The 25,326-nt window shown below is 47.4% G+C and overlaps 1 protein-coding gene across 1 annotated transcript in view; it reads left to right on the forward strand.

The window, feature by feature from the left end:
• Positions 1-25,326, forward strand: part of LOC104546836 (dual specificity mitogen-activated protein kinase kinase 4-like) — a gene marked incomplete at its 5' end in the record, with an annotated part of 61,240 nt that overhangs the window by 25,300 nt on the left and 10,614 nt on the right. Inside the window, 4 exon segments of the mRNA XM_010192330.1 lie at positions 3,390-3,509; positions 12,922-13,041; positions 15,520-15,571; positions 16,001-16,128. Of these exon segments, the coding sequence (XP_010190632.1) occupies positions 3,390-3,509; positions 12,922-13,041; positions 15,520-15,571; positions 16,001-16,128 (420 nt within the window).

Raw genomic sequence — 25,326 nt, forward strand, 5'->3', positions numbered from 1 at the left:
GTGTCCTCAGTCTCTGCCATCCCCAGGGAGTACCAGCTCTCTGGTGGCATGGCCAAGCACTGCTGTGCTCTGTCTTCTGAGGACATGTGAGCCCTGCACGCAGGACAACACTGTGTTGTCTCTCAACTCAAGGAGCTGGTTTTCAGTTTGGTGTTTGTAGCTTTTTTTTAAATTTTTCTTTTCTTTTGTTTTTTTAACTGGTTGCTACCCACTGCACCTGATTCTTTTTGTGTGCTTATTGGGGCTGCGTGTCTCTCTTGTTTTGGGTCTGGTTTCTGGGATCTGTCTGGTTTTAGCTTTGAGAGTGGTCCAGTCCACAGCATAGCTTATCCTTTTGCTGTTGATGCTGCCCAGGGTGGAGCTTCCAGAGCTCTTGTTCCTGATATCAGAAAGCTTTGTCCTAACCTGGGTTTATATTAAAAGGGCTTCAGAATTTCCTCCTGCAGGATTTGATGCAGTTTTAAGTTTGAGGCCAACAAGGAAACATTAAAAATGAGGCTTTCCATAACCCTCTACTACAAAAATAACATTTTCTTTTTGTGGCTTGTTTGGCCATGTCAGTGCCTACATTCAGTAAAGTGACCAGGATGAGGGATGTAAGACCTGAAGCTAAGTCAGACCTGTCCATCTCTGTCTTACGTGGTGTCTGCAGGCTTTTGCCTCACCTTGTGTCTTCCTTCCCTGCCATCTCCCACGTTCTTGGGAGAGTCTGCGGGAGCTGCTGCAGTGTCTCGCACTCTGCCTTGGAGTCAGAGCAGCAGATTGTCATTATGGCTCCTGTGCTGTTTGGGTGGTGTCTGCTGTTGACTTGAGTCACCTTTTGCTGTTTCTTCCTTGTTTCACTGGCAAACGCTTGTTCCTTATCTGGTGCATTGGGACCGCTGGCCTGCAGCAGACTCTCTGGTGTGCTCCAGCTAAACAAAGCCATCTTTTCCAGCCTGGGCTGACCCCAGCTCAAGCACTGTGCTGCATGCTGTCTGATAATTTTCTCCTCCTCTTGAATTTGCCAATTTTCAGTCTTCAGCACTCTTGTATGAGACCTTCCAATCTTGCACCATGTCCTTACCTTCACTCCCTGAAGCAGTGCTGGCTTTTCAAGGTGTCCTTTGGCTCCTGTGTCGCCTGGATGCTCTGTGTGATAGCCAACCCATTGTCCCTCCTCGGGGTCCTCTGCCTGCCTTTTCTCTTTCTCCTGGGGGAGATTGTGTTTGGAAAAAGGAAGAATCTTTGGGTTCAGTGTTGTTCTGGGGTGCAGTTAAAATCGCCGCCTCCATGCAGCATATATTTCACACGCTTTCCAGAGCTGGAGAAGTAACAGCTGAGAAAGAAATGTCAGAGGTGGGAAGAGATGCTTTCAGAGGAAGTTGTGGAGTTTGGGGAGCATGTTGTGGGGATGCCTGTGACAAGGTCGTGCAAACACAAGGAAAATGCAGAGTGGGGCTGAGGAGACTCCTGGATGAGCAGGAAAGAGGCTTTTTGGAGACAGAGATGAAGCTGGCACAGAAGGCAGATATAAGTTACAGTATGGAGATAAGCTTCTTTTGGTATTGCTCCTCACCGAAGAGGTGAACTTTTCAGAGAAGGGGATAGCATCTCAGTGAGAGACTAAACTGTTCCTCATAGGTCCCACCATGGTGGCTTTGGCATCCATCTCTTCTGTCGAGGTCAAAGCAATGGCATTATCATTTCACATGGTGCTGACTGTGTGTCACCTAGAAGGAGACATTCAGTCTGCTCAGCCTTTGATATCTCAGCAGGGGGTTGTAGAGCTTTATATGGTGTAGTCGTTTTACATAATAAAACTTGTCAGGCTTTCTGCAGTGATGTGACTGAACTGTGAAACAGACTTGAACCAGTGACCTAGAGGTGAAGATTTTTAGTTTCATTACTAGTCCGTTGAGCCATCTTCTTGCTCTGTTTGCGACTATAAAATCCCACCTGCTCAGTAGCATCGCAGCGTGTGGATGTTACAGATCATGGGTGTGCTGGGCAAGTCTCTTGCCAGTTTTCCCAAGTACTCTAGAATTCACTGGGAGGTGAAAGGGCAATATGAATGTGACAATTCCTGGTCTAGGCAAAACTAAAGCTACTAGAACATTAAGAACGAGTGGTGAAATACCAAAATATCAGGACACACCAAAGGTAAGGAAAATTATAGTGTCGATGCTGTCCTTGTTTTGTGTGGGCTATCACAAAATAGTCTTAAGGTACATAATCATGCAATGTTTCTCAAATGGTGCAATATGAATGGCCAACCTTTGAAGTACCTTCATATACTTAGCCTTGTGCTTGCTAATGTGTGTGGTCTTGATGCCACCAGCAGTTGCTTACAGGGTAGTAGTGTCAGTGGGAGTGGATGCTGGTATCTTGCAGATATTTCCCACAGTCTTAAATATTTTTTTTCTTGGATAGCCGAGTAGTTATTCACCTCAAGGACTGTTGCTTTGGACTTCTTGCCAAATATTTTATTTTTAAAAATTATTTTTCAACATGAGTTGCATCTTCAGGATCACAATTTTCCTCCCCTGTGATTCAGGGAATGCATTAATTAATGCAGGATGTTAAATATGTCTGTAAAATCACATGAAAAACTGTGGATAGTCTTCTCCATTGTTGAGTTAACAAGCTTCATGTTTGAACATGTACAGTTTTCTGTTTTCAAATTCATGTTCTTCTTTCAAGCTCAAAACAAACGTTTCCTTATATCTAGTGTGCGTATATTGTATGTATATATATATTTATATACACGTAGTATATATATTTTTATATATATATATGTTTCTTTTATATAGCATTAATGTTCCCTAGGCCACTGCTAGGTAATGAACTGTTAATTGTATGAGAAGAGCCCATGGCACTGTTGCCCACCATTGGCATAACCAGAGCAATGTGTTCCCTCAATTATTTGATGGTCCCTTTTCACGCTGCCAGGCATGGTGGAAGGAGCCTTTTTGTCTTCTGTGCTTGTCTTAGAAATTTTAAACATACTGTTTCTTGGTTAAATTTCAAAACAGCCTTTGAGCCCCATCCACCGTGGCTAAGAACTGTGGGGAAATTTGTTTTGAAATGAAAGCCTGAATATGTTGTTTTGCTGTAATTTTAAATGAAATCTCTGTTCTTTAATTTCATTCTGACATTTCATGTGAAAATGTTGATACTCATGAGAGAACTGGGGATTTTACAGTCTGAATTAAATATCTTAATGGGTCTTCAGTTGTATTCCTTATTTTAGAGCACAGATTAATTCTCTGTAGTGTGTTTGAGCATGCGTCGGGGATTGCCTGCTCAGCCTTGGGTTTGGGGTCCCTGGCATGTTTCTCCAGAAGTGGGTCTGAGGATACAGTCATGGCAAGTAAGTGATAAAGTCTCTGCCACTCTTCCTCTTTCAGAGAATTCGGTCGACAGTGGATGAAAAAGAACAGAAGCAGCTTCTGATGGACCTTGACGTAGTAATGCGAAGCAGTGACTGCCCGTATATTGTTCAGTTTTATGGCGCACTCTTCAGAGAGGTGGGCACTCCAAACTTGCTTAACTCACACCAGAGTTTGGTTTGGTTTTTACCCTTTTTTTTTTTTCAGTTTCCAACTCGCAGTAAGGAGGAGAAGGTTAATTTATGTTAGGTTTCTTAGCTCTCCGCTTTCGGTCAAGGGTATTTAACCAGGAGACCCAAATGTCTGGGTGCTGCTGAGCACAAACATGCTATTCCCATTCATTGTTATGTCTCTCTGTATTTCATCCCCTCCTCCTTTCCTGCTTTTCTTTCTTGATGAGCTCTGGGTCTGCGGCTTTCCCATGCAGAGCATGTGCTGCTGGGCTGGGCGCAGCTCCACGGCAGAGTGCTTGGATGCAAATGTGGTTTATGACAGCGGCTGTGAGATGTGACCATGAGGAGGACCTGTATCCCTGAAATGAAGGTGGCTGCTGTGGCAGTCACAGCTCCCCGGGAGGTTATCTGATGTATGTATGTGTATACATACCCAGGCTGTGACAGAGCCTGGATTGCCATGCATCTGCCTTGAAGTGGTTTGTACCGGCAGATACTGAAGATAAGCCATGCTGGGTCAGACCAAATCTCCTGGTGGAGTGCTCTGTCTCTGGCAGTGGCCCACAGGATCTGCTTGCAGAAGCTTGTGTGATACCTCACCATAGCCTTCAGTTGTATGCAGCCAAGTGTCTTCTGAGCTAGATATGCTGTCTTTGTGCTGTGTGATACTTATTGGATTTATTTACCATGGAAGTGTTCAGTTTTCCCTTGGATATATTTTTTGCATCCGTGGTGTTCCCTGAGAGGCACTTCCCTTGGTTGTCCACCCCTTATTTGAAGGCCCATCACCTTGATATATTGTGAATTTTCACTCTGCTCTTTTGAGTGATGCCCCTAGTGTTTCCCCTAGTGTTTGTATTTCAAGAGGCAGTTGAGCAGTTGATCTTTATCCATCCTCTCCAGGCTGCTGAGGATTCTGTGGACAGTTGCCACGTTCCCCCTCTGTAATGTCTTACTGAGCCTGTTAAAGTGCCAACCTGTGTCATATGTGGAGCCCCTTCCAGACCTTTGATCATCTTTCTTGCTGTTCTTTGCATTCTTTCCAGTTCTACTCTGTCCTTTTGGGCCAGAGACCAAAATTGCATGACTGTTCTTGAAAAGAGCCATATCTGCAATAGCTAGCCTAGGGGCTGTAATTTTGCTTGGCCCATTTATCCACATAGATAGCATGCGCTGAGGAGTGGGTTGTTCAACATGATGGTTCCTTGAGTGCTTCCAAGTGAAGAGCAGAATTAGAGCATTGAAAGCTGTGTCAGATGACCACCGTTAATCCTGACATACTTAAGTTGATCATCGCCAGAAGTATTATATTAATTTGTTAAAATGGACATTTTTGTGACTGGTTTAACATCCACTTATTGTAATTTAAAGTAGATGCAGGTTCACGGAAGGAATCCTTCAACCTCCTTGTGCTTTGCCCAGGTGCTCCCATTGCTGTCTAGCTTTGAATGACCAGTAAAAACAGTTGGGAAGCTGGCCTTCTCCATACAGTCTGGACAGTCTTGTGCCATGGTTGGGGGCCAGTCATCAGTTTGCACTGAGTCTATTCCAGAAGAGGTATATAGCACTGGTGAGCAGTATAGGACTGCAAAAATTTGGTCCATTTGCTAGAACAAGAGTTTTGGAGAAGATTAATGTCAAAACCTGACTGCTGTGTCCACTTCCTCCAAAGAGCAGCAGCCCCTGCAGGTGTGGATTATTTCCCCTCCTGTAGTTGCTCTGGTGTTGAAGCTGGCACAATGCAGGGGGATAGACTTGAACCCTTGCTTGTTTTCCATTGCTTCCATGCAAATCCAGTGCATCTACTCAAAGGAAGAAAGAAAAGAGAGAATAGCTGTCCTTGCATCTTATCAGGCATAGCAGCCTGTGCAGAGTCTTTTGGGGTTTTACTGGGAAACTGATAGAGAAAGAAAGTCACTGTTGTAGTTAAAGCCCAAAACTGGGACTGAATATTCAAATCCTGCTTCTAGAGAGTCTGCCTCTTTAATTTTGCCAGGTCACTCCTCTGGCTTTAAATCTCAGTCTCTAAAATAAGGATAATAATCCTTCTTTTTTCCATGCTCTGCTTTTTTCTTGTCTGTTTAAACACAAAGCCGTTTGGGGCTCGGAGGTGTTGTCCATGTTCACACAGTACAAGCTCCTACCTCAGCCTTGGTTGAGGATTTCCAGCTTTGCTGATATGCGGATGATAAGGCTGTCAGTTATTGTAAAATCTCTACACAAGAAAGTATGTTGCCAGATGCTGATGAGCAACATTTTCAGAGCTGTGCGAGCCTGTCACCTCTCTGCAGTTCTGGGCCGATCCCAGTCTGTAAGTATAAATACATAAATAGTATAAAAACCTACCTTCATCAGCACCCAAATGTCATCCTGGCTTCTGCTGCACCCTTTGTCTTGTCAAAAAAAAAAGTCCTGTCCCTCTGCAGCCAGGTTGGGCTCCTTGCGTGCCCCGTCTGGGAAAGGTCTCAGTAAGGTCACTCTGGGTTATATCATGTTGGTCCCTGGAATCCCCTTTCCCCCCAACCCTCAGCATCAATGGTATTTGCTTCTGAGATGAAAGGAGCCTTTCCCTCTCGGTCCCTTACTGCAAAGGTGGTGTTCCAAGTAATTTACCTCAGAGGTACACATGGTGAGCTGGTATGCTTGGATAGGGTTTTCTGTCTTGTCCTTTTAATAACATGTTCTAATATTAATTAAATCTTTTAAAGCTAGGAAACTGTGACAGCAGAGAAGCACAAAAAGGGAAAAAAAGAATTTCAACAGTATGTTTGAACCTGTCTCACCCCCCTCCACTCTGCTTAGCAGATCTGTTCCCAAATAACTGTGAACTATCCAGGTCACTGCTGCACCATCCCCTGGGGTGTAAGAGCTCATGGAACATTGTAAAGACTGAACCTCTCTCGGGAAGTCCTACAGCAAAGCGTGTATAAACAAAGCTCTTTGTTCCAGCATTTCAAGGTGAAAACTAAGGAAACAAGTTCCAAAAGGGAGATCCTCTTGGGACAACCAGCTCTGAGCCAGAGTTCAGGTTCTATAGGGATGGATGGAGGTACAGATGGGAAGTCTTCTGCCTGCTCCTGAAAGGTGAAAGACTTCAATTTGAGCCTCTGTAGCAGAGCTTAAATGTTGAGTAGAGGAGCTTAAGTGTTGAGTAGGTGGCTCTCACAATCAGAGGATTGGTAAGAAGATTACAGCAGCTTCAGGAAGAGCCAACAGGTCAGCGGGGCTGTTTTGAAAGGCCTGTAGCCTTTCCAGAAGAGTGAGCTGTTGATGCAGAGGAGCAGAGCAATCCTGACAGTCTGGGAGAGTGGGAGTACTAAACCAAATTGGACAAAACTATTCAGGATCTTATTTTAAAGACAGACAAGCATCTCAACTTGCAGTCAGGAAAGTAACTGTGAACAGTCAAGTTACTGCGGCAGCCTCTGTGAGTATGATGAGTTTGGTTTAGAAAGGCAAAAAGTACTACACAAATCTTTTTCCTGGTGATATTCTGTCTCACTTGTTCAGCAAGAGAGCTGGTCCTGCTTGTCCCTCACCAGGCAGCATCTTAACACATTATTTGCTGATGCCAGATAGTGCATGCGCTGGAGTCAGGTCCTCCATCAGACAGCGCTCTGCTCACTCCTGCTCTCATTGATGTAATTGTAACCTTCACATCACCATATTGTACCTTCCTACGATGTTACTGCATCCTTCATTCTGCTAGTGCAGCTGTTGAGTGGGGTGCTCTATTAGTTGGTTCTCTAGCAATCTTGGGTAATAAAAATCAACCCTTTCACATCAATCACCAGAGATACTCTGTTGAAGAGGGTCTGGTTACTCGTGTCCCTTTGTTACCTCTCAAAGCAGTACTTGCTAGGTGGGGGAGAAAAAAAGGTGATTGCTAGGATTTCTGCAAAGATTTCACTTAAGTCACTTTCTTCTAGTGAGAAGAGAGGAGTGTTGTGCTGAGCCATCGGACTGCCCTGGGCAACCCAGAGACTTCTGTCCCGAGTGTTGCTGTTTGGGGCGGTTTTAGGTCTGAGAAAAAAAAACCAACAATCTTCTTTTCTCGCATGTCTGCTGGAAGCTTTACAGCTAATCTAGTTTGAGACCGTACCTGTAAGGCTGGGAATGTTTGGTTAGTTATCATGACCACTGTAATTGCTCTTTAAAAGTACCTGTTTCTATTACTTTTCTTTTCAAGAAGGGAAAAGGAAAATAGCCTTGTCTGGCTTGGGATCTAAGCAGTGACTTCTACACATTGTGAGTGTAGCTGAGCCAGGTTTAAACCAACAAACTTAATAGTTGATAAAGTTCAATGAAAAATTCATTGCAAGTTGCAAAACTTGCAGTTAAATTAGCCCATGGGGAGCTTCTACTGGTATGAGAGAAAAGCTTGTATGGATGTCAGTAGCACAGTGCTGATATTGGGGTGTGTACTGGGTCTTCTGTGAGGGTTTTTTTGGTTGTCTTTGGTAACGGGGGAAGGGCTATGGAGATGGCCCTTTAAGAAGCCACCTGAAAAGCTCCTCCTTTTCCTTTGTCAGACCCATCTCTGACCAGGCCCAAGCCAATCAGCACCCCTGCGAATTCATCTATTTAAGGGGCATGCAGGGCATGCGCTCTTTCTCTCTGGCACCAGCCCCAGTCAGTGCAACCCCAGGTGCGGGTGGCACAGCCCAGGCCCTGTCCGGCCGGGTTGTGCCAGCTCAACCCCTACTTAAGCTTAAGCCCTGCTGCAGCTCCAGCCCAAAAAGAGAGAGAAAGCCGGGAACTCTTCAGAACGATCTGAAGAGACCTGCAGTGGAGAAAAAAGAGTGGGGCCTGAGGAGAACAACTTTGAAGAACACCAAGGTCAGTTGAAGGAAAGAAAAGGAGAGGGAGGGGGAGGAGGAGGAGAATGCAGAGCCCAGGTTCCCCTTTTGCAACCTGTGACGAGAGCCAGGTCGACTGCCTGCAGCCCATAGAGTTCACCGGTGGGGCTGGGCCCCATGAGCAGGGGCTGGCCCCCACAAACACGGGGCACTGTGTGCTGGCACAGTTGGTGCGTGAGGGAACTGTAACCATGGGCAGACCCAGATTGGAGTTTTGTGGACTTGGGCTGAAGCAGTTTTGTGTATGAGGGAAACTGCAGCTGTGGGCAGACTCGTATTGGACTTTTGAGGACTTTTTCTCCTGTGGGAAGGGTGCCACGTGGAAGCAGTGAGAGAGGCTGGGCAGAGTCTTCTCTACCCCTGAAGGACCACATGAGACGAACCGACTGCAACCTCCACTTCCATCCCCCTGCACCTCAGGGCACAGGGAGGGGAGGTGAGGAAACTGAACCCAGGAAGAAGGGAGGGGTGGGGGGAAGGTATTTTGACTTTTAAGACCTGGTTGTATCTCCCATTGTTCTACTCTGATGTTGGCAACAAATTTAAATTGTTTTGTTTTGTTTTGTTTTTCCTCCTTATGATGAGTCTGTGTTTGCCCATGACCTTTTTAAGTGGTGAGAAGCCCTCCCAGTCCTTATTTTGACTAGCCCCTTTTTTGGGGCATCGTGGTGCTCAGTTACACACTGGGCCTAAACCACGACAGTGTGAATTGTGGACATATCCATGGTCAGTTGATACAGGGTGTTTGCTATCTTTGCTGTTGATGCACAATGTCCTATTTCTATAGAAATCTGTGGCTTTGTTTGCATTCCATACTCAAGGAATCTGTCCCCATGATCAGTCCCTGGTCCATCAGAAAAGTGTCCTCTGTGTCACATAAGGATATGTGAGGGTGATGACAATCTTCATTCTCTCTCACTCATGTAGATGCAACTTGCATATAAAGTTGGCCACTCCCTGCCATGCATTAGTATGATAAGCCTTAAGTATTGGTATCCCAGTATCAGAGAATGGTGGATGTTTGAAGGGACCTTTGGAGCTCACTTTCTCCAAATCCCATGCTCAGGCAGGGCCACCTAGGGACACGTGCCCCAGAACCACGTCCAAATAGCTTTTGAATATCACCAGGGATGAAGACTCCACAGCCTACTTGGGCAACCTGTGTCAGTGCTCAGTCACCCTCACAGGGAAAAAGTGTTTCCTGATGTTGAGAGGGAACCTCCTGTGTTTCAGTTTGTGCCCGTTTCCTCTCTTTCTATCACTGAGCACCGCTGAAAAGAGCCTGACTCCATCCTCTTTGCACTCTCCCCTCAGGTATTTATGTACATTGACGAGATCCCCCTGAGCCTTCTTTTCTCCAAGCTGAACAGTCTCGGCTTGCTCAGTCTTTCCTCATAGGAGTGATGCTCCAGTCCCTCAGGCATCTTAGTGGCCCTTCACTGAACTCTCTCCAGTATGTCCATGTCTCTCTTGTACTGGGGAACTCAGCACTGGACACAGCACTCCAGGTATGGCCTCTCCAGTGCTGAGTCAAGGGAATCACCTTGCAGATGACTTCCCCCGATCTGCTGGCAGTGCTTTGCCTAAAGCTTGCACCTTCACAGCAAGGGCACATTTCAGGTTCACAGTCAACTTGGTGTCCACCAGGACGTCCAGGTTCTTTTCTGCCAAGCTGTGTTCCAGCTGGGTGGCACCTTTATGGCATGCTCAGTTGTCAACTGGGAACTCAGGACACTGCATTCAGAAGTTGAAACATCCCACTTGCTGGTTATTCTGTTTGCATGCAGTGATATTTTGAGTGAAACGTGCAGTTTGTTCCTGGACATTTTTTGGAATGCCTACAAGATGTGCATTAGCATCTGGTAATTTAATACCCAATAAGGACTAAATACATTCTTTGGGAGAATGGCTCTAACTGGAAGAGAAAATTAAAGTGCTTCTTTTGTCATTTTATAATTGGAAATCAACCTGACCTAAGAGCATAAACTAAAGGGAAACTTTCATTAAGATGATTTTGTCCTCAGAATTCACAATGAAGCAGACCTTTCCCGTGCACATCAGCGTTTTTTTGTATTTGGTCAGAAAGGGGGCTGGGTGACCGGTACAATCATCCTTGCCAGTCTTCCTTTTTATTCGCAGTTAAATTCCTCAGCTTTGCCCATAGGTAAGGCCTTTCAAGTCCCAGGAAGAGATGAGAATCTGTAGAGATTTGAATCTTGCCACCAGCCTTAATGAAGGTGCATAACTGAAAAGGTCTGTCATCTTTTGTCATTGATCTTGCTGACATGAATTCATGGTGATCAGGTAGATTTTACATCCCCAGATCAATAAATACCCACATCCAGGATTTCTGTATGGCATATACTTCAGGAGGTCAAGTAACCCAAATCTTTTCTTTTAGACTTTTGATCATGTACAGGTATTTTACGGTTAAATTAACACTGGATAACAATGTATTGTAATTTTTTTTATCTTTCAGTTACGCACACATCCCAACCCCACAGGTGCATAAAGCATATTGTGAATCTCTTGGTACACTAAGGGCTCTGATAAGGTTGCCCGTTGTTTCACCTCAGTTTGCTTTTGCTGTACAAACACCAGCCCTTGTAACCTGGGTGACTGAAGACACAATATTGGTGTGATTGGACATAAATACAAGGCTGCAGGCAGACAGTAATATTCTGACATTCTTTAACAAATTCAATCCCCTGCAGTTTTAGTACAATGGCATGGGAATATAGCACAGCACCAAATTTTTATGAATCTGATCAAAACAGAAGCAATGTTTTGAATGATCCTGCAGCCAGTAGAACAAGTCCATATTTGCTTTCACTACAGATAGCTTGCAAGGATCTGGTGTGGTTCCAGTTTCACTTGATCAGTAGTGCTGGATCCACGTTGCTTTCTCCGAGCTACTCTTGGTAATTTGGAAGTGCCTCAGCTGCACTTTGCAATTATTGCCAGAGCTGAAAAGGGAAATTTTCTATGTATGTTGCCTAATTTTATTTCTGCTGATTAAATCTGAAGAGGTCCTCAATCAAATTACTCCATAGCCAATATCTTGTTCTCTAGCAGCCTGAACTCGCCTTTCTCCGTGCCTTCTGAAGCACCGGTCATGCCTTCACCCTGCTGTGCTGCACTTGCCTCTTTCACCAAGGGGTCTCTGCTTTTGTGTCTGGTACAGCACCTTTTTGATCAGTCCCTCCTGCTTTGTTTTAGGTGAAATGTGTGTTTTCTGGGCTCAGACTTGTAGCAGCCATTTCCCTTGGGTGCATGACATTAGCTCCTGCTCCACCTTGTGCTGATGTAAAAAGCCTGATGCCAAATAAGCAGTGTAAAATGGGGCTGCCCATGGCTCTGAACCCACTTCTTCCCCAGCCAGCCCACTGGCAGCTCTGCCCCTCTGAGGAAGGCAGATCCCTCCTCTTGGAGGAGCATCCCTCCTTTGGCAGGAGGTGGTGATGGAGTTGCTGTCACCAAGCAGCAACTCTGGTGGCACCTGGAACACATCTTGGCAGTTCTGTATCACTGTAAACAGCCTTGCACGCGTGTGAGCAGCCCAGAACAAAGCTGGGTGGCAACGCTGCCTCTGCTGATAGCAGGGTTTGACAGTGCCTTTGGCGAACACTTCTCTTCCTGCTAAACCAAGCACTTGGACTGGAGGCGTCTTGGCAGATGCAGTTCCTTGGCTTGTGTTTCACAGGAGGTCATTCTGAGTAACAGAAGAGCCTTTTTTTGGCCTTGAAATCTGTGGCTCTACAAGCTTTTCCATCATCTAAATATAACTCAAGAGTTGCTCCTAACTTTCTTGAGCACCAGGAGATTGCTTCAAACAGAAGTGACTTGGACATGCAGGATGGGAGCATGGGGTGTTGCCACACCTCCAGCATGTCTACGCCTTAGGGCTTTTTCCCAGTTTCATTTCAACATAGGGTTTTGTTGGTTTGTGCTTTGTCTGGGAAAGATCTACCTTCTGTGAGATAATTACCTGGGGACGTTTCTCCTCTGTTTGTTGCTTCTTATATCTCATGAGTGCAGCTTAGACATAACCAGGCAGGCATCCGTGCTCTGCACCACCCAGGCAGCCCAGGGCAGCATTGCCTGCACGAGCTGCTCCTTGCACAAGTGCTTTCAGTGTTATTTACCCAGGATGAGACAACCAGACTTACCAACTTTTAGGCATAACTGTGCATGCTGGTGTTTAACTGTGCCTGCAGCCTTCTGGAGAGCCAAACATTTTTTGAGTCTTGGATTTGTCTGTGTTCAGGCATCTAAAATGTAGTATCAGGTCCAAGCTGGTCAGCCAGATGTCTCTGCTGGTGAATGGAGTGGGGGTGAGGTTGCATATAGGGGCAAGTCTTCCATTGCTAAAATTATTCAAGATTAATTCCATCCTTCCTGTCAAATGCATGTTGTTGTTAATGTATTTTATTGGATACAAGGGAACTCCTTATGCTCTCTGGATTTTTGTTTCTGGTTTTTATCTTGACGGTAACACAAATTCTTTTCTTTTTCCAGGGTGACTGTTGGATCTGTATGGAGCTCATGTCTACCTCGTTTGATAAGTTTTACAAATATGTATATAGTGTATTAGATGATGTTATTCCAGAAGAAATCCTAGGCAAAATCACTTTAGCTGTGAGTATTTTGTTAAAGCTTTTTGTTTGTTTTTGAAGCTAATGTGAAAAATTCAGACCTCTTTCACTTACATTTGAGAAAGCTGATTGATCTGCATGCAGCAGAACCGCTGCTGTTGTATTGCACCATGGTTTTAATGATCCTTGAGCGTGCTCTGACTTTCCCATAGCGTATTTCATGACGGAAAAGCAGGTCCTGGGGTCTGTGGTCAGGTCATAAGGAGACTCCAGGGCCAGCCTCCTGCTCTGTCTGCTTGAACATTGGCACTGACAGCATAGGCGCCAGCCCCTCCTCAGGGATCACTTCATGTGCAGGAGTGTTTACATCAGTGGAAGCTGGACACAGGTCGTCTCATCCCAGTGAAGGTGCCTAAAATAGATGAGCCGTCTCCCCTTCCCTTGTTTGTAAAGGAAAGAAGGTATTGGGCATTTATAGCCAGGACATGTGAACCCCACCACACTATTTGAGATGAGAATCTGGTCTCAGTAAGCTGCATACCTTCTCTCTCGAGTCAGTGGCAAGAGGTTGGTGCCTATGCCTGGGAGCTGAGTTTCCACCTCATGGTGCCTTAGGTGGTGAAGTGAAGTGAGATGAATCCCAGCCAGAATATCTGACTGTAGCCCTGCTGCACGGAGCCCACGCTCAACCTTTATGGAGCCCTGTAAAAGTATCCTTGGCTGTACCAAAATGAACCCTTAGTTGTCTAAACACAAGGGCAAGTTTTGGCCCTGCAAAACAAACTTTTGGTTTTGGGCTGTGGAGGAAAGGGTGTTGCAAGGTATCACAAAACTTCTGTCCTCCCACTGCCCGTAAGAATAATCTGGTCCATTGGATTTCTGCAGAGGATGCTGCGCCACTCCAGTCCCGAGAAACCTCGGGTGGCCTTGGGCAAAGGCTCCCAGAAGTACAAGTGGATCTTGAGTGGGTGGAGAACCTGGTTGATGTTTTCTTGACTTAAGCAGAAAGTCTTGGCCCAATGGAAAATGAAGGCTGCGCCAAGCAAATTAGTTCAGTGAGGCTGCAGTGAAGGGCTACAGAAGTGAAGCACTGTTCAGGACGAGTGAGGGAAAATGTGAGCTGCGGCGATTGAGAGACGGGACGCAGCTTGATGCAAGCAAAATGTCGGTTTATTGTGTGCAGTGACTTCCTTATATACGTTTACATGGGCTGCGTATTTTAAACTGATTGGTTCATTTGACTGGTCAGTGATGCACCATTACACTAACAAACACCTCTTGCCTTTCAGGCAGAGCCCCTGATGGCTTTCTCAGCAGGGTGCCTGGAACTTGCTTTTCTTAGGGTTGAAATACCTGTTTTTCCAGTCCTTGTTTACCCCTTTTATGGTCATGACTTGAGCAGCACTCAGGGTCCTGCTCCCCAGGCCCTGTCCTACAGTGAGCTGACACTGGAGCCATGCCGTGTTGGTGACAGATGGGCAAACTGTATCTATCGGCTCCAGCATGTGAGTGCCACAGTACGTTGGTGTCCTGAGCTGTCAGAGTGACTGGGAGGTGCTCAGCAAGTCTCAAACTGTGACCTCTTGAAAGGATATGGGCAAGTTCTGCTCAATGCCTGATACGGAGAGAAAAGCATCCTCAGTCTTCTTATAAAATGTTGAGCCTACCTGGACCTGCTGCCACTTCTTAGAGCTAACAGGCTGCCTTGGCACGTCATGCACTGTCATGTATTTAGATGTTTATAACTGAGACTGAAAATCCTATCAAAGGCAGCCATGGAAAGCATCACCTTACCACCAACCAACTAGTGATATTGATGTCCAAAGCAAGAGTTGAGACGTAGACAAGAGATGGCTGGATAAAGTCTGTTCTGGGAGTTGTTCCTCACTGCTAGACTTCATCCTTATGGTTGGTTGCACAGCCTCAGAGAGCTTTGCAGCATGATGTGAACACCCTCTTACCACCATTCAGAGGCAGTCTTTTGGTGAGAGGTGTCAGTGATCTCTTCAGCAGAAGTGAAATGAATTAAAATGGTGAACTTTCTGGACATTTTTTTAATTGTCCTGTGAAATCAGGCTCCCCGAGTGTCTCTTCTGTTGGATGGTGAATGATTAAATCAGGACAGCCTCATCTGCTGCTCCCCACACTGCTGCTGCTCAGCCAGTGGAATGGGAACAGTTGTTACCTACTGAAAAAGTACAACGTAGGGTTTGAAATAAGTTACTACTCATGATAATTAACATCAGAAATTGCTTCACTTCACCTCTTGCTCCCCTCTCCCAGAGTGTGATCTTTCCAGGTTACAAGTAATGGTATATGTTTATGTCAGCACGTGCCCTCTCTTATATCACCTTTTATTTGGAGGAAAGATTAGGAGAAAAATGCTTTTATTACATGGCATATTACAGCATTGATATCTCAAGATATTAAATGTTTTTCCCCCTTCTTGGTGCTCCAAAAGTTTAATGGTCGGAAGATTCTTACGGCATTTGCTTATTTTTCATCTGTTTTTCTTTCCTAGACTGTGAAAGCACTAAACCACTTAAAAGAAAACTTGAAAATCATTCACAGAGGTGAGTTCTCATCATTTCTTCTTGCCTACAAAAATAATTGCAAGGATTTTAAGCGACCTTTACTTCAAGTCAAAGTGTAATTAGCATGTGTACTACCACGAGTGTGAGTACAGGTTTTGCACGAGTGTGTCCCCAGTGGCTCTTTTGTTGCGCCTTTGCTCTGTGGTTTTCCATAAAAGTGTGATTTCAAGATGTTGGGTGCCTGCCTCTGCCTCCGGGCACATGGCATCTTCAGGGCTGGCTCCATCTCCTCTTGCTCCCAGTCAGGATCCTCAGCAGCAGCGAGTGCATCCAGTCACCTCTGCCCCCCCCATGCAAAGGGACGATGGTGATGGCACAGCACTGCCGGTGTCAATTCTCTGCAGCTGCTGTTCCTGAAATTAAAACCTCCAACCATGACTTACCGGTTTAAATTTCCTTCCCTTGCAGACATCAAACCTTCCAATATTCTTCTGGACAGAAATGGAAATATTAAACTCTGTGACTTCGGCATTAGCGGACAGCTTGTGGACTCCATTGCCAAAACACGGGATGCAGGGTGCCGGCCGTACATGGCGGTGAGTGGGGATGAGCTGAGCAGCAGGGAGCTGGTGTGCCCAAGGGTAATGCAGGATCTTCCCCTCCTGCTTCCAACCCAGCTCAGCACAGCCGTGCCTGTCGTCTGACTGAAGTGCCAGCCTGTTTCCCATGGGATGGGCACCCCCTCTGCAGATGGAGCTGAGCTCTGGATGGAGCACTGCTGCTGACAGCACCAGCAAAGGCATCCAGGCTGTGGCAAAGTGACCAAATTCCTTTTTTTTTTGACTGGGTTTCTCTGCTGCTGCCAGTGCTGCGGTGCTGTAGCTGAGAGCTTCTCTGTGCTGTCCAGCAGTGCCCGCTCACGCTCCAAAACAAACAGTGCACAGGGCAGGAGGTGCTGTCTGGGTGCAGGGTTTTCTTGGTCTGCAAGAAATTCATTTGCCACAGTAAGATTAAGTCACAAGAGTTATTGCAGAGCAGAGTTGTAGTGAGTTTTGCAAACCACTTCCATTGCAAAGTGTGCCATAACCTAATTCCAGGAGAATGAGATTCTGGAGAAGCCCTGGCAGCAGAGCAGCTGGGTGGAAATCTCTTGGGCTGAGCCGTGGCTCCTGGGAGTCTGTTCTGCTTGTTTGCTTCTCTCCCCGTCCCAGGGAGAAATGCTGCTGTAATGATTTTCAGAGCAGTCTGAGGGTTTTAAACACTTCCATGCATCGGGCTGCTTTAAAAAGACATCTCTTATTTTCACGTGAGCTGAGGGTGCCTTGTGCGGGGAGCCGTGTGTCTGCTGCTGTCAATGTCACTTCAATTTCAGTGGCTGTGTTTAACTCTCATTACTTATTACTCTATATGCTGAAAAATACTGGTTTTTGAACTCTCTAATCTACTGCCAAGGAAACAAAAAAGGAAAATCTCTCTTTTAAGGTACAGTGTCCGTCTGGTCTCATGTGGCTATTATCTGTGGTGTGCAAGGCAAAACCTCTCTGCTCTGATCCTCATCCATGCAAGCACAGAGTCTGAGTTTTGAAGCATTTGACCTTTTCTGTTCACTGTTCTCATACCACAGCTCTTCACTCAACAGGCTGGAAAGAAGGGTACAGATGAGATCCGTTATGAGAGACCAGTATTGTGGTACAACGAAGTGTCTGCAAGCCCCGGAGCTACGTAACGCAGTGAAATGGGGCAGTCTATTTAAATAAAGACCGGGCAGAGGCACATTTCTGTTCTGAGCAATTTTGGCAACTGCCTGGAGAGCTCCCTGCAGGGAAGAGGATTGGTCAGAGCTGCCCAGTCTGTTGTGGTGGTGGGGCGTGGGATGCTGAGGGCAACAGCACAGAGAGGTGCCCCGGGAGGGGGCTGGAGCCAGGGTAGTCTAAGCTGGTCTGACCCCAGGCTGGGTGTTTGCATCTCAGACAGCAGGTGCTTCTGATAGCATTGCTCTGGGGAGTTATGCCTGCTGCTGACTTTTCCCTGTCCTGAGGTGTGTATTGGATCTGTAAATGGGGCTCTTGAAAAATTTCTCTCTCCTTTCCCCATTCCAAGTTCAGTGGGCTGTAATTACAGGAATTAATGTTCCTACTTTTTCTTAGAACCATGGGTAGATGGTTAGTTTTGCTCAGGCTGTCGGTTTCGTTAGAACAAGGGGAAATGGCACCAAGCTGTGCCAAGGGAGGTTCAGGTTAGAGATAAGGAGGAAGTTCTTTACTGAGAGGGTCGTCAGAAGCTGGAACAGGCTGCCCAGGGAGGTGGTGGAGTCACCATCCCTGGATGTATTTAAAGAGCGGGTAGACGAGGTACTTAAGGATATGGTTTAGTGGGTAGACAGGAGCGGTTGGACGTGATGATCTCAGAGGTCTTTTCCAACCGAGCGATTCTGTGATTCTGTGATTCTGTGACGTGACAGTTACCAGCAGGTCTGTAAATAGCTGTACTGCTTCATTCCCCCTGGGACTTAGGTGGGCGGGTGCTTCCACCAGCCTCTTGTCTTTCGTCCTTGTCTGTGCATATCCACTCTGTCCTTTGTGCATCTCCATCACCAGCTCCAGACTCTGTTGGATTTTTAAGCGAGCAGAAGTGTTTCAATTCAGTTTGTGATTTTAAGAGCCTTGGCATTGTACACAGTTAGTGGGATGAGCCAGCAGCTGGCAAGCGATGTGGGAGACGGCCGGCCTCTTCCCTTTTGCTCTCCGGACTCAGTCACTCCTCTCCAAGTACATGAACATTTACATGTACCAGGGAGCCTAGGAAATGGGGAGATGTCCTCAGCACACAGGCACGTCTGCCAGCTCTTTCTCCAAACCAGCAGAGGCTGATGGCTGTAGTGATGCTGTGATCAAACCTGAATGTACCTGGGAGGCCAGTTACTCTCCTTTCAAAAGGAAAATAGTATTTTATTTTTAATTTTAAAATAGTCAAAGGTCATTAGCTGTGTCCAACCAGGGTGGGTCTGATAAGGGCTGCTGGATAGTGCTCCCTGATGATGGGAGTGTGTTGCTCTGCAAGGCCCACTTGGCCCATTGGCATTTGCAGTCATTTTTGTAGCATGAGCCCTTGCCCACCGAAGGAACCTGGTAACAGCGTGTTCACTGGAGCTGGGTCCCCAAATAGCTGTCGATAACAGTAACATTGGATGTCGGCCAGTTTGACTGTGAGCGGTCTGATTAGGCAGCAGGAGCCACCGTCCAGCTGCTAAGCGAGTGCTGTGTGATTTAACCAAAATTGTTAGAGCTGCCACAGAAAGCAGCCTTGGAGCTGCCAGTGCTGGACAAGTTGTTTTCCTTTTGGCTTTGAATTCCCCTGCAATCATTATATTGAAATAAAAACATACATGTTGGTTCCTTGTGTTCTCTGAAAGAAAGGAAGGAAAGACCAAGCTCGTGGCAGCCTTAAACCAGCAGTGGGGGTGAGTTTGCTCCCGGCCAGCCCCTGGTTCTCCCCATCTGCTGTTCCCCAGCAACCCCAGTGTTGCCTTCTGCTGGGGTGGGTGCTGATGACTTGGGTGGGGGGCTCAGCTTGGTGTGCTATGCTAAAACTGATGGTCTTTGGGGCATTATTGCTTTTTGCCCAAGTGAATGAGAAGTAAGGAAGTAATTAAGAAGTAATGCTTTGTGGCATTGTTTCTTAACTCTCAAGTGAACCCAATTTCTGTGTCAGAGAAGAGGGATGAGACTGGAAGTGCCTGGTTTAGGTTGGGGAGGACCCAGCCAGTGTGAGGACGGATATCATGGCCTGCTCTGCTCCTTTGGGATGTCTCCGGGGCGGAGTTGGATGGTATCCCACACATCCTTGGTCCCTCAGGTCCTCTTCCCAGATCGCCTGGGATGCACTGCGAGTTGTCTGGGCCCAAGTGCCAGTGCCCTGCGCCACTTCACCCACCCTCCTGGGCTGCCTGCTCGGCTCTCCCTGGAGAGCTGTCAGGATGAAGGGGTGGGCAAGGGGATGCACAGTGCTGGGGAGCATGAGCAGCCTTCTTGGTACCAATGTGTGACTCGTGCCCCAGCAAACACACTTCCACTGGTCCCTGCCTATGGGCGAAGAGAGGGCCAGTGCAGAGCCCCGTCACTGCAGTGCCACTGCAGACTGGCACTTGGGATGTGCTCCCTGCTCCTCATTTCTCCCTGGCAAAGACAGGCGCTCACTGCTGCCATCAGCATCCAGGGCTCCAATGGCTCATGAATGGAAAAGAAAAAGTTCCCAAGGCAGGTGACAGTGACAGCTCTGAGCCTGCTCCCGTGGCCCCCCTGCACCTTGAGGGAGAGGCTGTGAGGGTGCAGGGCTCTCTGCATCCTTCACCCCAGCAGAGCTCCAGCCAGAGACTGTTTCAGCTTTGCATTCCTGACCCAGTGCCCAGGTTTTCATCAGGCTCGGTCATTCATTTATCTAAACAGTCAGGCTGTTGGTTTGAATTCATGCAGCTAAAATCCTCTTGGATGCTCCTGAATATTGCCATGTGTTGGTCTTTTTTTTTCTTCTGTTTTCCCCCTCAGAAACTTGGCACCCAGCCGTAATTTTTGTGACTGAGAAAACAAATTTAGGAGGAGACTGGGAGACATGTGGCACCGTCCCTCCGCGAGCAGTGCAGACTGAATCCAAACTCTGCCACCCGCAGCGTAGCAAGTGCCAGGGGAGATGCCTGAGCTCTGAGCGCAGCCCTTCCTGCTCGCGTGCTGCTGCTGTCACCCGCCTGCTTCAGGGATTTCAGCTGAGAACATAACCTCCACTTACTCGTTCAGTGGCTAAAATCGTCCGTGAGGTTTGCCCAGCGTGGGACTTCTCCTATCCAAACTTAGCTCCTGACGTCATGCGATGCAGAGCCTGTGCCGAGCGGCGCCGCTGCAGGGCTGAGCTCCTGCCTGCGCCTCGGCGCTCCCACCCCATTCTGCCCGGGATGCGGTGGGAAGGGATTTTCCTCCTCACCCGTTCAGACACTCGGCTGCACAGGCAGTTTGTATAAAGCTGGGGAATGGTCTTGGCAGCTGCCTGCATAAGCAGACCACTTGGCCAGAAGTGTTGCAGACAGAACGTGAGTTTTGTGGAGGAGAATGTTTTTGGCCACTAGGATTTATGCGGGAAGTGCCCAAAAGTCAGGTTTGGGAGATTGTTGCCCTCAGCAGCCATTGGAGGCTCAGCTGGAATGAGCAAGCAGCTCCTGCTTGCTGTGGGTTTGCTCGGTGAGGGGTAGGGCTGGCTGCACTGGTGTGGCCCAAGGTATCCCCCACTGCCATGATTAGCTGCAGGGAGGCTGATTGGAAGTCACAAATAGCAGGATGTGGTCATCGGGGCGGTAAAGATGCAGAGAAGGATGGTCATGGCTCCTTAGGGCAGGGTCAGGCCTAGGGAGAGTTAAGGAAAGGTTGTGCAGGTCCCAGGGCCTCAGGCCTGAGCCTCCCACCCTCCCTGAGCCTGTTTGGCTCTCACTGCTTGTTTGGGTGAGGCTGGGGGTGATTCTGCCACAGTAGGACCTGTGGGGATTTGCAGCGGACTCTACCACCGTGCCAAGCCTCTCCCCACCAAGTGTGGGAGCGCCCTGCTCTCCGGCCATGTGCTCAGGATGGGCTAGGGGCTGCTGGGGCTGCTCAGCAGCACCAGCCTCCCCTGGGAGTTGCCTGGGCACTGCCAAGTGTGGCCTCAACCTCCTCCCTCCATCCTCTGCCACTGCAGTGCAGCCCTTGGCAGCAGAGCGGACAGGACAGGAAGGCCATGGCAGGAGCACAGCACACCGCCTTCTTCAGGACCAGGTACTCCAGTGTTCATGGAGTGCAAAGGCTCTGATTTCCCATAATAAGGGAAGGATCGGGGTCAGGACTGAGGCTGAGGTGTGAGGGCTGTGCTTTGCAGGTGCAAACTTTCACGTCTGATGAGGCCAGGATGGCTGAGGAAATGGAGCTGGGGAAGCCTCCTGATCCTGTGCCCAGGCCAGCAGCTTCTGGCTGAATGGAAGAGATCTTTTAGAAAGAGAAACCAGATTTTACGGCTCAAACTGCTAGTGACTCCCATTTGCCGCACGATGACTCACATTTGCTGATGACCATCTGCAGTTTGTTATGTTTGATTTCCGGTTACCATGTGTGTAACTTCATCTGTAGACACCTTCTCTTGGTTCCCTTTCTTTGCTGCGTCATAGAGTCCTTTAGGATCAGAAATGGTGCCGTGGCTTTGTTTCCTGCTGGACACTTTTTCTTTTCAGTATGTATTTGAAAGCTTGCCCATTGATTAGGCATTAAGGCTGTGAAAAAATAACTGGGCCCCCTGCAATTCCATCTTCTGTAATTACTTCAAGGACTTCTAGAGGGTCGCCAACAAAATTGCAGGCCCTCGGTGAGTTTCTGTGGTGGAGTTACTTAGTGGGGCTGAAACGATTCCTTACAGCCCTCTGAAACTGCTGCCTCTCCAGAGCTTGGCCCTGTTAATCTCATGAAGATCTAGGAAGCAGTGGTGGAGATGGCATTGAAGGGATGCATTGAACTCTGGGGTACCCAGGATGGCCTTCCAAAACAATGCCAGATGGAGAATGCCTCCAAATTTTCCATCCTGCATTAAAGATGTCTCTTTAAGTGCTGGAGAATCTATCAGCATGCCCATGAAGTTGCCCTGGTCATTAATTATGCTCTTAGTACCATCTTTTTAACACAAGTAAGTCTTGTTTTAATGGATAGCTCTGGGCTCTTGTTTCTGCTTTGTTTGCAGAATTTAGGAGCCTTTACTTACCACAGACTCTTTCTCTGGTTGGTACTTTCTGACTCTGATGAAGTCACCTCTTAAGCTTTTCTTGAGGAGATTAGCAAATGAACCTCTTATGCTCTTAAGGCAGATTGGATTGTATTTTATGGCTATGCTATAACCCCCCCGAATTTTTAGCATCCTTTTACAAATGTGGACCCTGAAATTGAACAAACTTTCAATGTTTCTCTCACCTGTGGAGAACGTAGTGAGAGCAGCAGTTCCCAGTGCATCACCTTGACTACACACCTTTAATTGTGATGCCTCTCCAGAATGTGGAGCTCTCCTGTTGTTTTCCAGGAGCCTGTCTATCACTATCACCCTGGAGTGCGGCTTTTTCTGTGTTTGGTCAAGTGAATCAGCATCCAGCTGGAGCCCAGCTTACCGCACATTCAGATCACAGTAGTTCTTCAAGAACCCTTGTTTATCACAGTAGCGACATTTTTATAATACACAGAATTTAGAAACACTCATTTTCTTGTATTTTTTTAGCAGTAGACCAAGGAAAGTCACCTCTGAGGTTCCATTATAAATCCTGGCTTTCACACTCAGTAGAGTCTTTTTAACAGAGTTACGCTCTGAGCTCCATCAGTGAAGCCATTTACTAATGCAAATTATTGATGCTGATTTAGTTGCAGTCCAGACAATGCACTGCACCAGTCCAGGTTGATTACAACCCTGCATTTACCTTTTTTAACAAGATGAATAAGGTAATCAAGAATATGCTGTGCCAAGCCCAAAGGGACCTCCTTGCCTTCATTAGTGTTCCTGCCAGTCTTTCTGTGCCTAGCAAGTGTCTTCTGTCCACCAGTCCATCACTTTCCTGGGTTCTTCCTCCTGTTGAAATGGAGGAATTCGAACACTGTGAAGAAAGCCAGCTGGGAGGGGATGGTAGTCCCATGTGAACGGAAACCAGCATCTCCACCTGGAAAATGCTGCTGGAGAAGTTTTTAAATGAAACATTCTCTCAGAGTAAATATGTAAAGGAAATAGGAGGGGAGGAAAAGCCATTCTCTAGAAACATGATCTCTGCTGATAATCTCTGTGCAGCCACGGGCTCCATGGCTGACCTGGGCGAGGAGGAGGGACAGGAAATCAAAGAACAGAAGGGATTTTGGAAGGAATGTCTGAATGCAAAAGTCCAAGCAAAGATGAATGTTTTGGCTAAAGTGGTTTTTGACAGTGATAATACTCTTATCTCCTACATAGCATTTCTCTTCAGTAGGTGCAGAAGTGGTGCACACAGAGACACCATTACTGCTGCTATCCTGGAGGTGGTAAACTGAGGAGCAGGGGGAAGCAGCAGGTCCATCTGGCTAGCAAAGACAGAAGAACTCATGTTCTCCACTTCCCTGTCAGCTCTTCCACCCATCACGCTGTGTCCTTTGCTCTGCTGCATCACACCTTAGCTGAGGAGCCGTGTCTCCAGCTGCATCCAGGCTAGGCTGCTGCATATGATGCTGCATGACCCCTGCAGCGATTGGTGCTGCAATACAGGCCCAGAGAAAACAAAATGTTAATGGCTTTTTCATCGGTCACCTAGTACTGGAGCGGAGGGGTATAACCTTAGAAAAGACTTCACTCGGCACAGTGTGACTGTGATGCCTCGCTTGCTCATGTGAATGACTCACATCTGTGCTCTTAGACTGAGGCTTTTCCAGCACTGAGGTCACCTTCTGTGGGTTGCTACATGCCCAGGAGGAGATCTAGAAAGCTCACTGGGCTTTGCTGCACATAAAAATCAAGATCCACATGAAATTAGACACCTCACTGCTTTAGCAGTCAGTAGAAGAATTTGGTGTCATCAAAGGGAAATTGCTGTCACCTAAGGCAGAGCCTTGGGAATTTCCCATAGAGCAGAGCAGTAACACCAGCCAGAAGTGAATGGATGTTCACAGCTGTCTGGAGCTCCAGCACCTACCATAGGGCTGCATCTTGGCCACTGAGGTCTGCTTGAGAACTGACATGGGAGGTGATCCCCTGAGGACAGTCACCTCACAGACCAAGACTGTCTGTTTTCTGGGACATGTCCCCAGGGGTGGTGGTGAGCAGTCAGGGTTTTCCTCAGCCTTCCAGGATCTGAACTACCAGCCTAGCCCTGTAGAGAAGTCAGAGAAAGGGCTCAGGAATAAAATGTTCAGAGGTCTTGGCAAGGTGAGAGGGAGCTGCGCGTAGCATCTACACACTCTGAAGGAGGAGACAGGAGAAGCAGGTTCAAGAGCCCAGTGAGTCACTGCTTCCTTGCCTGCCCTGCTTTGTGCCCATCACATGTGTCCCAGCCTGGGCTGTGCTGTGACACTAATGCTGTCCATTGCGCCATGCTCCGGTTGAGTGTTTGAGAGACCTGTGCAGGGGAGAGCCCTGAGGGAAGAGCCACTTGCTCTTCACCGTAGGAGTATTCTTGATAAATACAGCAATACGAAAAGCGAGTGAAAACATTTTCCTTTACTGAACAGCAGAGGAATTTCTCAAACTAGGTATTTATGGTCCCAAGGATGATTTCCGTTGCTGTTGCACAACCCTGCAGGCAGCTGTTCAGAGGCATCGCTCCCCTCCTTGCTGTGGCTTCGGTTTGGAGTTGGCCCTGAGAGCTGCATCGCTCAGGCAGTGACAGATTTTTCTTTCTGCAAGCGCTTGTCAAGCCCCTCGCAGGGCACTGCTGTCCAAATGAGAAAGCCACGGTGATGGGGTCACCACCATTAGGGAGACGGCATTTTTGTCTTGAGTGTTCCTAAACAAACACACGTGGTATTTCAGTTAACGCAGCAGCAGAATGGCATACTAGGGAGCCGCAGCTCTTGCATGCAAGACTCGTATCCAGCTTGTGTCAGAGCAGTGAAGGGCTGTTAACTCTGGCTGCCCCAGTTCGTAGCTCACTGTGTGGTTTGCAGCTGAATTTGGCGCAGGTGATGCTGCAGCTGCAGATCTCACACAGCCCTGCTTCCAGATGTGCAGTGCTTTACCTTGCTGCCGCCATCAGCCAAAGCCAGGGAGGTCCCTGGGCTTCATTTCATGTG

The sequence above is a fragment of the Mesitornis unicolor genome, unplaced genomic scaffold (genome assembly GCF_000695765.1).
Source record: "Mesitornis unicolor isolate BGI_N332 unplaced genomic scaffold, ASM69576v1 scaffold6129, whole genome shotgun sequence".
NCBI lineage: Eukaryota > Metazoa > Chordata > Aves > Mesitornithiformes > Mesitornithidae > Mesitornis > Mesitornis unicolor.